This window comes from Podarcis bocagei (genome assembly GCF_964188305.1).
Source record: "Podarcis bocagei genome assembly, chromosome: 13".
NCBI classification, from domain to species: domain Eukaryota; kingdom Metazoa; phylum Chordata; class Lepidosauria; order Squamata; family Lacertidae; genus Podarcis; species Podarcis bocagei.
Genome location: NC_138138.1, coordinates 36,116,795 through 36,128,701, shown reverse-complemented (window position 1 = coordinate 36,128,701; position 11,907 = coordinate 36,116,795). Strand labels below are relative to the sequence as shown.

General features: G+C 47.4%; 1 protein-coding gene across 1 annotated transcript; it reads right to left on the bottom strand.

Annotated features, from left to right (window-relative positions):
* Positions 1-83: 83 nt before the first annotated feature.
* On the bottom strand, positions 84-11,898 carry LOC308572733 (protein tipD-like). Its single transcript, XM_081169098.1, has 11 exons — positions 11,875-11,898; positions 11,243-11,388; positions 9,088-9,172; positions 7,830-7,965; positions 5,911-6,100; positions 5,313-5,421; positions 3,588-3,619; positions 3,302-3,401; positions 2,358-2,423; positions 2,000-2,092; positions 84-1,069 (listed from the first exon to the last, which is right to left on the bottom strand). Exons 2-11 carry the CDS (start codon positions 11,368-11,370, stop codon positions 947-949), a joined length of 1,062 nt encoding a protein of 353 aa, XP_081025224.1. The 5' UTR covers positions 11,371-11,388; positions 11,875-11,898; the 3' UTR covers positions 84-946.
* Positions 11,899-11,907: the final 9 nt, after the last annotated feature.

Below are 11,907 nucleotides of genomic sequence, written 5' to 3'. Positions count from 1 at the left end.
CTTAACCCCCATCTACCCCACTCCTGTATGGCCCAGATCCCATTCTTCTCCCAAAGAACCCAGGAGTCCTGGACACACACAGAGACCCAGCCATGATGGTTTAATTTGGCACCAAGGCAGTGTTTTAGGGTAGCCAAACTGGGATGTGGGGAAAAGAGAGAGAGAGAGAGAGAAAGAAATGTACTTTCATTTTTAACCCCTGAGCAGGGATGTCAAATCAATGCAGAAACACGAAGGGCTACCCATCTCTGCGTCTGTTGGGAAGGTGGTTATGGTCCCAGAGAGTGATTGGCTTCTTTTGTTAGGTTGTCATGATTCTTTACAATACAGGATTATGGGAAATGTTTCAAGCCCCAGAGTGTTGTGGGAACAAGCCCATGAACTGCATGACAGCAGCAGTCAACGAGACCACAGGCCCTCAGCAGCAGAGGATGATGTGATTAGTCACAGCTGCTGCAGAGGATGATGGGAAAGTAACTGCAGTCTTGGGAAATGATGAGGTTCATCATAATTCCCTAGGAGCAAAGAGTGGTTGCTAGTACATGCTCCACGGAAGACGAAACTGCTGACGTCGTCATGGTGAGCTTGGCATTGGATCAAACCAGGAAGGCATCCATAGAAGCAACGCATGATGAGAAGGTTACAAGCATGGTGGGCATTCATCACCAGCAGAAGATCATGATGAGAAGCTGCTGGTGCAAGCAGAGCATGCTGGGATGGCCACATCCAGTCTCCAGTGGCAGACCATGATTTTGTTTGTCCACAAGAGCAGAGAATTATCAGAGGATAACTATCAGAGGATAGCCGGGTGTGTCAGCATGTCCTTAAACAGCAGAGCATGATGGGAAGGTTTCAACAATCATTTGAAGCACAGCATGATGGGAAGGTGTTGGTGACATAATTCTGTAGTGAAAGTTTCAAGCTGAGCCGTCTGAAAGGGGAGGGCTCAAGGTCTCTGTGGAGTCTGTGCAAGGTACAAATAATTGTTGGAAGTAGCAGCTAGGACCCCACGGGGGCTGACATGAGTACTGTAGACACCTCCAGGCAGGTCATTCAGTACCCCTGTGCTCTGGCAGCAAAGCAAGAGAAGACAACACATCAGAGAAGGCAGAAGGCTGTACTCCCCAGATTTCTTCCTCCTGCATCCCACCAACCCTTTCCATCTCCTTTCTAAAAACCAACTATCACTGAGTCATGCAACCTGAGAACATAGGAGCATCTAGACCAGCCTCCTGTTTCCAATAGAGGCCAGGCAAATGCTTACAACTTGCAGGTTCTCAAACTTGTATTCAGAAATGTACCCTCCATTGGTGATTCTCAAAACACTGCCCCCTCAGTTAAGGTTACCAGATTTTTTTCAATGAATCTGGGGACACTTTTCAACTTCAATGGATTTTGTATGGGGACTGATTTGTAAATCCGGGGACTGTCACCGGAAAGTCTGGTAACCTTACCTTCAGTAGACCACCTGAAAATGTCTGAAAACCTCAGTGGGACACTTATTTTTGCTTGCTTCAGTGCCAACATCATCAACATTATATTGATGATTATATTATTTAAAAACCACAGGCATTAAATCAGTGTCTTGTTGACCTGTTTGATTAATCCTGGTCAATCAAAAGGGCCTCAATTTCCATGTCAGAAAAAACAACAAGTGCAGGTCCAAATACAGATACTTCTGGTTGTTCCAGAAACTCTCAGCAAATCAGCTGGATGGAGCTTGCGGACCACCACTGGTCCACAGACTACAGTTTAAGAACTTCTGGACCATCTTTGATGGGGCTACACCATTTGACCATCTAACCCAGTACTGTCTTCTCTAATTAGCAACAGCTCTCCAAGATCTCAGGCATAGACCTTTCCCATCACCCACAATGCCAGTTTCCTTGATCTTGAGACGCCAGAGGGTAATGAATTTGGGGCTTCTCCACACGATGCCTCTGCTCCCCCACTGAGCCACAGCTGTTTCCCACAAGCGACCCCAGCTAAGCCACCATACCATGAGGATTCTTCTGTCAATGAGCCGACATAAGTTATTCCGGCTCCCACCAGCTACAATATGGTCAACACCGAGGAAGTGGCAGGTATAAATCTGGGGAAGGAGGAAGAAGAGAATCAGGCAGAAGGACAGAATGAAGAAAGGGGAACATTTTGAGTCCCACCATGCCATACTGCTAGGAAGGACTAGCATCTCACTAGCACCTCACTAGAAGATGGGAAAGGGGACCTTCTCAGGAATCTAGTACATTTTATGACCAGATCTCTTTGGGTGATGAGGAGCCAGGCCTGGAGAACACACAAGACGCTTAGCCCAAAGGAAGGGTTGGGAGGAATGGGGTCAAAAAAGGGTCTTCAACCTGCGAGTGGCCCCGGAAGTCTTCTGGGATGTCCATGATCTTGGAGCCAGTTTCAGCTTCCCAAATCTGGTTGAAGTAAAAAGTAGTATTTGTGTTAAACCCCCTTTTTTAAAAAGAAAAAAAAAATCGACATTTTTAAAAGACACATACATTATTTACACATGCACAGTTTATTTTTAGCAATGTATCTCTCACTACCTCTAATTAAAGTCAAACTACACCCCCTGTAGGGACGCGGGTGGTGCTGTGGGTTAAACCACAGAGCCTAGGACTTGCCGATCAGAAGGTTGGCGGTTCGAATCCCCACAACGGGGTGAGCTCCCGTTGCTCGGTCCCTGCACCTGCCAACCTAGCAGTTTGAAAGCACATCAAAGTGCAAGTAGGTAAATAGGTACCGCTCTGGTGGGAAGGTAAACGGCGTTTCCGTGCGCTGCTCTGGTTCGCCAGAAGCGGCTTAGTCATGCTGGCCACATGACCCGGAAGCTGTACGCCGGCTCCCTCGGCCAATAAAGTGAAATGAGCGCTGCAAGCCCAGAGTCGGCCATGACTGGACCTAATGGTCAGGGGTCCCTTTACCTTTACCTTTACACCCCCTGTGGGATTTGACTTAGTTTTTAATTATTAGCAAACTTGAGGGGGCTGAGTGTTGGGGAAAGAGAACCCTGAGGTAGAATATTTAATCCTTTCTTCACTTGCCCTAAATATAAATCAATCTTCCCCCCTTTAAGCTGCTTAGGAAGCTCCTTATCCCAAAGCAGACCATTGGTCCATCTAGCTTAACAGTGAGTGGCAGCGGTTTCCCAGCCGTACCTGGAGGGGCTGGGGATTGAACCTGGGAACTTCTGCATGCAAAGCGAATGCTCTGCCACTGAGCCATGGACCCTCCTCGCTCCACCAGGGAAAAATATAGCCACCTCCGAAGCACCTCTTTCTCCAGTTCTCACCTGCAAGGTGTTGTTCCTCCTCCAGGAGCCTGTCAGGATATGTGTCCCGGTTTTGTCTATCGAGACGGCATCACCACAGACATGAGGCCCAGATATGCGCCTGTGGCAAAGGTGGAGCAAGGGTGCGGAGGAGGAGGCGAAAGCAAGAAGAGAGGGGAAGAATCATTAAAGGCTGAGGAGATAAAAAAAAAAAAAAGCAGGAAGGTGGGTGGGGAGGGCGAGAGAAGATTGAGGGTGAGAAGGGGAAGGGCAGTGGGGGAAGTAGGGGGTGGCTGCGCAGGCGTACCGTAAGGCATGTGATGACTGCATGCTCCAGAACTGAGGGGACAGAAGCCAGAGAACTGAGGTTAGGTGGGGTTCTCCCTCCAGCATCTGCCTGATAACATTTCCCTTTTGCCTAAGCTGACAGAGAAGCAGGGGTTGCTGGTGTCCGTTGATAGGGCAAAAGACAGGGAGTCCAACAGTAGGTGGCGCCAGAGCTAATGTCAGGCAGAGCCAACTATTGTTTGCTTTGCTCCATCCTCCTCTTCCTTGCTGAGCACGGAGACTGAGGAGGAGGCAGTTGACAGGCAGGGTCACCCAATGGGCTGGCTGTAAGCAGGAAGGCTGACAGGTGGGGCGCTGCCTAAAGGCAGAATTACCGTACTTTTCCATATATAAGACTATGTTTTTTACAAAAATATATATGATTAAAATCGGGGGTCGTCTTATGCATGGATAGTGCATAGTGGGGACGTGGGATTGGTTGATGTCACGAGCCGGAGATTGTCAGCAGCGTGTTATTGGTGGCCTCGGCAATGGGCGGTGTCGATTTGTTGTTGATTGTTTCTGCCGCTGAGGGGACAGATATTAGGAGGCTGTTGCACGAGTGTTAGCGTAGGTCAGGTGGGTGCATGGTTTTCAGTAATCCTCCCCTAAAAAAAGCTCAACAACTCTGAGCTCTCCTCCCCCATTTTCTGTACAGTGGTACCACTGGTTAAGAACTTAATTCATTCCGGAGGTCCGTTCTTAACCTGAAACTGTTCTTAACCTGAAGCACCACTTTAGCTAATGGGGCTTCCTGCTGCAGCCGCGCTGCCGCTGCATGATTTCTGTTCTCATCTTGAAGCAAAGTTCTTAACCCGAGGTACTATTTCTGGGTTAGAGGAGTCTGTAACCTGAAGCGTCTGTAACCCGAGGTACCACTGTATTTTTAGTCCCCCCAAATAGGGGGTGTCTTATACATGGGGGCGTGCTATACACAGAAAAGTACAGGAGCTTGGTAGGAGAGTGTCCCATTTCCCCTAATGGACCAGCCTCCACTGCAAGGGAGGAAGGCCAGTGGCGTCTAAACTTCCTTCCTACAGCATGGCCAAGCCAAGATATTCTGCCACCTGAGGCAAAAGGACAATATGACGCCCCTTCCATGTACAGATATTGACTAGAATAGTGGTTGAATCACACCGGTAATGGGACAGCCAGTTAGCTTAGAGGGCACAGGGCAGACCAAATGACAAATACAGCTCTGTCCTCCAAACATTTTCCTTCCAACCCCGCAACACCTGCTGCCTGAGGTGGCCATCTCACACTGGCCTTCAAAGAACGCAGTGCTGGCCTTCAAAGAAAACAGTCAGGACTTGGGAGCCATTGATTTGCTGCAGAACTCCTGCACATTGCAAAGGATTCTGGGAGATGCTAACGTCCTGCTGGAATTTGGAGCTGTGCCCCCAACAAATTGAGAGTGTGCCCTAAAATATGGTGCCAGTTTCAGGATTTTTTTGCCAGGGCTGGAGGTGGAGACTTGGGCCTCCCTAATCTGGAAGAGGTGTACGTGCAGCGAATGCAAGCAGAGAATTTTTCCAAGATGCCTTTGAGCTTCCTGTGGCCTTAACAATTACTTGACCCAACCCCCTCTGGAGCTGGGCCTGACTACTCACATTGCACATTCCCCAGTAATTCAGCCCCACCAACACTCATTTTTGCCCCTCACCTCACCCAAGCCTTCTACTTCCCACATCACAGACCCCTTCACCTGCACTGTGTCATCCCATCCTCCAGAGATAAATCGTTCATCGTTTTCCGGGAAGAAGGTCAGGGCATAGACCCGGGACGTGTGCCCATCCATCACAGTGGGGGAATAGCTGGAGGAAGAAAAGAGTTGCTGCTTAGGAAACCAAAAGCCAGCCAAAACACACACCCTACTAAATCCAGTGCACTGCATGTACTATTCCCCCTATTAGTACTGCCCGGTGTCCTACTACCAGCATAAAGGTAAAGGTAAAGGGATTCCTGACCATTAGGTCCAGTCGTGACCAACTCTGGGGTTGCAGCGCTCATCTCGCTTTATTGGCTGAGGGAGCCGGCGTACTGCTTCCAGGTCATGTGGCCAGCATGACTAAGCCGCTTCTGGCGAACCAGAGCAGCGCACGGAAACACCCTTTACCTTCCCACCAGAGGGGTACCTATTTATCTACTTGCACTTTGACGTGCTTTCAAACTGCTAGGTTGGCAGGAGCAGGGACCGAGCAATGGGAGCTCACCCCGTTGCAGGGATTCGAACCGCCGACCTTCTGATCGGCAAGTCCTAGGCTCTGTGGTTTAACCCACAGTGCCACCCGCGTCCAGCATACCTTGGGCTAAAAGTCTGGATTTTCGCCCAGGTCTGAGCATCATACATGTAAATCCCGGGTCCTGCTCCCCCTGTGATGAACTTGGAGCCAGAAGGGTTGAAAGAGGCGATCATTGTCTGGCGGTCCTCCGTTATGGTTCTCACGCAGGTACGGGAGGGAACATGCCACAGTTTCACTTTCCCACCAGAATCTGTGACGGAGAGAGTGAGTGGCCAAAGGATTTATTACGACATGAAAGGTAGGCTTCTGAGACAAATATTTTCATGGGGCATGGGCAGGAACAGAACGGAATTCTGAACACATTTTTCTGACTTGAATCAGCTTGCAGAAATCCACATTCACCATTGAGGAAGCTGCCAGATTTTGGAGAAAACCCAGTTGGAAGTACTGTATGTGACAAGAGGGCTTAATAGTATTCAGGGTCATGTGTACTTATGGATAGGTGAATCAGTCCATTTCGGTTTCTCTCTGTTTTTCATTCTTCCAACCTTGAGTTCGGTTGCCCACATTTTCACAGCATTTTGTGATTTATTTATTTTTTTAAATCATCATGGAAATTCATCATTATTTTAGCTCAAATTTTTGTATGTAATTTTGCCTAATGTGCAAATGTTTACAAATCAGTTTTCCATAATATAGTGCACCTTTGTATGTTCCTTTATGCCCATTTTACTCTAGCATATGCATTGTGGGGCACATTATTTAGCTAGAGCACTATGCTACAAAATTTGGAGAGGTACAAATTGTGAAGGATGGATTCAGAAAGAATGAATTAGGTAAATGTAAACTGAATCAAATTACTTTCCCATCTCTATGTGTACAACACCTTAAAAATAACTAAACATGAAATAATCTGCAGCAGGAAAAGCTGGGTTTTGAGACCTGTATCAGTTTTGTATAATTTATTTTCCTTATTTTGCTACTTTAATCCTTTGCCTTGCACATAATGCTGACATAAGAACAGCACTGCTGGATACGACCAAAGGCCTTTATTATCTAGTACAGTGGTACCTCAGGTTACAAACACTTTGGGCTACAAACTCCACTAACCTGGAAGTAGTTACCTCGGGTTGCGAACTTTGCCCCAAGATGAGAATGGAAATTGCATGGCGGCAGTGCGGTGGCAGCAGGAGGCCCCATTAGCGAAAGCACGCCTCAGGTGAAGAACGGTTTCGGGTTAAGAACAGACCTCCAGAACAAATTAAGTTCGTAACCCGAGGTACCACTGTAGAGACAAACCTTGGCTGTCGAACGTAATCCGTTCCGGAAGCCTGTTTGGCTTCCAAAATGTTTGACAACCGAGGAGCGGCTTCTGATTGGTTGCAGGAGATTTCTGCACTCAAGCTGAAACTGCACCAGACACTCAGCTCCCAAAAAACTTTGAAAACCAGAACACTTACTTCTGGGTTTTCAGCGTTTGGGACCTGAAACGTTCCAAAACGGAGCTATTCGAGAAGTGAGGTTTGACTGTATCCTGTTTCCCAGAGTGGCCAGTGAATAACTCACAAACTTTAAGAAGAGATAATTTCTTCTTGACTTTTCTTTTAAAAATCCTTTTTACCGATAATGGAAACGATGAAAGGGTGGAGGAGAGTCAAAGGATTCAGGGAATCCTAAATGTTGATGTTTAAATTACCGTAAAATTTGCAATGTAAAACTTAATAAAAAAGGTTTTTTAAAAAATCCTTTTTACCGGAGCCCTCTCTTTTTTTTGACACCTGAAGTCAAATGTGGCTGTATTGGTTGTCTTTGGCAATTGTCTATGGATACACATCTTGAATTTGACACCACTCTGACAGTCACTGTCTGCCATCAGTTCAATAGCACATGTGTCATGCACCTGGTCCTGGGGGTCATTAAGGCTAAATTCCAGGGTTGCCTCCTCTCTGGTCAAAGGTCAAGGGAAAGGTGTTACTCACAGGTGACAAGCAAGACATCCCCGTTGTGAGCAGGCCCACGAGGCATAAAGTGCAGGGAGGTGACAGGTAACCCAAGGGCTACAGTCTCGCTGTCAGCAAGAACTTGATGAAGTGACCCATCGTTGACAGAGAAAACCTTAATCAGAGGAGGGGAAAGAGGCTGTCAGGAACGCAAAGAGGTGGGCAGAACACAACACATGAACACACCATGCAAAAGATCATGTAAATCGAATCAATTTGCCTCCCCATTTCTATGTGTAAAGGTAAAGGGACCCCTGACCATTAGGTCCAGTCATGGACGACTCTGGGGTTGCGGCGCTCATCTTGCTTTATTGGCCAAGGGAGCCGGCATACAGCTTCTGGGTCATGTGGCCAGCATAACTAAGCTGTTTCTGGCGAACCAGAGCAGCGCACGGAAACGCCGTTTACCTTCCTGCCAGAGCGGTACCTATTTATCTACTTGCACTTTGACGTGCTTTCAAACTGCTAGGTGGGCAGGAGCAGGGACCGAGCAATGGGAGCTCACCCCGTCGCGGGGATTCAAACCACCGACCTTCTGATCGGCAAGTCCTAGGCTCTGTGGTTTAACCCACAGCGCCACCTGCGTCCCCATTCATCTCTATGTGTACCACACATTAAAAATAACTATTCTCATGGAACAAAATTCAGAGTCTTCATAGAATCATAGAGTTGGACGAGACCACAAGGGCCATCGAGTCCAACCCCCTGCCAAGCAGGAAAAGATGGCACTCCAAGATCTCTGCACAGCATGAGCTGCGAGATACCATTTGTGTAGAGCTCAGCCCAGAGTATGAACCCCAGGGAGTGGACTAGCACATCGGGGCTGGCTTCAGATGGTGGCAGAACTGGGCATCTGCAAGGCCCCAAGACCAGCAGAGAGTACTCGGCTCTCCACTTTGCAAAGATTATTAAGAAGATCAAATGTAGCCTAATAGAATTCTCATTTTGCATGTCCTGACTCTTCTAGATTGTGTTTGTGTGTGAGAGGGTGTCCAGTTTAGGGTGCCATGTCTGAAGGACCTCCAATCCTAGAACCAGCTCTGCATCCTTTAGTGAATGGGACAAAAGCCAGCCCAGCTTATAAGATGGACATCTTCATGGAGCATGGTCTTTTGCAGTGGAAACAGAATGCAGTGCAGCTCATAATATAGTTCAAGGTTGGTGAGCCAGCAGTTCAAGGGCCAAATCCAGCCATCGTCAATATTTTATCTGGACCGTAATAACCCATGAGACTGACCTTAATGGTACCAGTGCGTATTCCTGCTGCAACCCGTGTCCCTTCATTATTGAACTGGCAGCAAAGAAGCTGATCTCCACAATCTCTGTTGGGGAAGGGAATATATGCCCAGATTATTTGTATTTATTTATTTAGTCTATCTGTTAGTCATTTTTGCATTAGAATTTCTAGGCTGTCTTTTAAACAATAAACAAAAAAATTATAGGTCTTCATATAGGTCCATAGGCCAACCTGAATGCCCTCTGGAGATTTTGACCTACAACTCACATCAGTTGATAGGAATTGTAGTCTAAAATAATTAGAGGGCACCAGGATGGGGAAGGCTGCTATAGGCCTTTATTTTTCACCTATTGGCCTTCATGTATAACAAATGAAGTTATAAATAATGAAAGCATACGATCCACAATGAAACAAGATCAAATGACGCGGTCACTGTGCAGCCGAAAGCCACCCCGTCAAATAAAACAGATGAAGGCGACTTGATCAAGGCAAAGGACTGACGAAGACATCAGGGTTTGACAGCTTATAAAAAGCCCACAGATTTTTTTATTTTTTAATACAATTATGCAAGGGAAGGAAGCTCCACAGGCTAGGCTGCATACACAGTATATTTAAAGCACACTTCACCCACCCACCCTCAATATTTATGGGCAGTGTAATTTGCCGTCACAGAACTATAATTCCCTGCATGCTTAACAAACTACAGTCCCCATAATTCTTTGGATGGTGTGGGAGGAATGTGATTTATATAGGCTTTAAATGCACAGTGTGTGTGCCGCTCTAGATGCCACAGAAGAGAAGGCTGCCACATGTCACCATCAATCTTGCTTCTGATTGCGGTGGGAGATGGTGAAAGCAAAACCATCATCAGAGGCCAGCTGGGCTTCTGGAGACAGCCCACACCCCAGCAGAGGGCAACCTGAGAAGAGCCCACTAGAGTGTTTCAGTGAGCAGGTGAACCAGGGATAGCCAAAGCCATGTGTTCCAGATGTTGTGGGACTACAACTCCCATCATCCCTAGCTGTTGGCCGCTCTGCCTGGGACTGATAGGGAGTTGTAGGTCTACCACATCTGGAGGGCACCATGTTGGCATCTCCTGAGATGGACTCAGAGAGAGTGCCTTTCCTAAGAGGCCTCCAAAAACTGGAGTCAACACTAGAAGTGTGGGCAGGTTCATTTGGGGGGAGAAGGTAGTCATTAGAGATATCCCAGACCTCAGCCATGAAAGGCTGTAAATGTAATCACCAACATTTTGAAATATGCAGGTGGTCTGGGTGAATTTTGAGGGGACAGGGGTATGTAGCATCTAGGGAGGGAAAGGCCTGCCAATTTTGTAAGATAACCAATATATTTAAGTCTAATTAATGCACGAAGGGGTTAAAACCACGAAGCAAGCTGTCCTGCCAGGCTTAGCTCCCCTTGGCTTGGGAAGGACTCTGTAATCAAGCCTTTGTTCCCCTCCAATCCACCTGAACTTGGTTTGTGAAGAGGCTAAGCTGGTTGCTCCAGCTTAGGCAAATAGTTCTAATAAGCTTCTCTTGAGTTCCTATATCAATAATTTAAGAACTTTCACTACTGTGACTAAGGCAGGTTTTACTGCCTGTGCAGCTGAATGCTGTATAGAAAAGCACATGAATCTGACCTTTAGAGAGTTTGTAAGTAAACAATCTTTAATTTATCAAACGTGTGGTCTTTTTTCTCTGCTGAGAGAAGAGGGAAGTTTTGGAACTTACAATGGCATATTTTAAAGGCCTATCTTTCTGTGCTTTACCTTGCTGCGTATTTTGTGATTTAAAATCTCTGCTGGGGTTCTCCTCGGGAAAATTCTTCAGCATTTTAGTGCAAATTTCTCTTAATAAACCCATTTTTTTCCCTGCAGATTTGACTACTGTGCACATTTTTTGCAACCAGATTATCCTAACAGAATTCATTTCAATGTTGTTTTCACCAATAGACTCATTTTTACGCACACTTCAACCTAATGTATGCATTTTGGCAAACAGTATTTGCAAAATCAGGATAACTGAATTTCGAAGGCCATCTTTCAGTTTCCATATTATTTCAGAAAGTGCGGGTTTGATAGATTCTGCCTTCGATGCGAATTGAATTCCCCCTCCACCCCTAATTCACACCCATTGCCCCCCTAGTTACCTACATCGTATGGAGCAGCCGGAGATCCCCGGAGATGGAGGGGCTGCTTGTGAGGTTGTCTTGAGGGTTGGTGGTGGGATTAAGAACGCTTGGTCCTGCTATGGACATGCGGCCCCGCCGTGTAGGCTGCATTGCCCAGGGGGTGTGGGTCTTTAAGGGGAGGAAAGATACTCTGTTAGGGACACTTGGGAGGGGTTATTTTGTTTTTGAGATTCCAGTCTTCTGGACCCCATTCCAACATTCTGAGGAGGGAGCAAAGCTCAGTGCTTTGGTGTGCAGAAAGACCCCGGTTCAATCCCTGGCCTCGCCAGTTTTAAGAAGACTGGTTGCTGGCAATGGGAGAGGCCTTTGCCTGAGAATCTGGAGAGCCACTGCCAGTCCGAGTTGACAATGCTGGGCTACATGGACATATAGCCTGACAAAGTGCAAGGCAGCGTCCTCCCTCCTTAGCATTCCCTGCCGCCCCTCTGTCGTTCATCCTTTCCCCACATCTCTCCCACTGCCCGTCCGCCTTCTGCAGGCCCTCCATCCCCACCAGCCATTCTCCCGCTATGCAAATTACCCCCGCCCCATCATCCTCATGCCCCAGGTTCCCAGCTGCCCCCCAACCCAGCTGCCCCTCATCCCGGCACCAGCCTCTCTCTTCCTCTCTCTCGGGTTCTGCAGCGG

What these genes read in the sequence shown, in the direction of transcription:
- LOC308572733 (XM_081169098.1), bottom strand. Translation starts at nt 11,370, where the DNA reads ATGCAGCCTACACGGCGGGGCCGCATGTCCATAGCAGGACCAAGCGTT. An exon ending in CTCCGGCTGCTCCATACGAT is followed by an intron (nt 9,173 to 11,242) that starts GTAGGTAACTAG and finishes CTTCCCCAACAG; the next exon opens with AGATTGTGGAGATCAGCTTC. An exon ending in GATGGGATGACACAGTGCAG is followed by an intron (nt 3,620 to 5,312) that starts GTGAAGGGGTCT and finishes CTGTCCCCTCAG; the next exon opens with TTCTGGAGCATGCAGTCATC.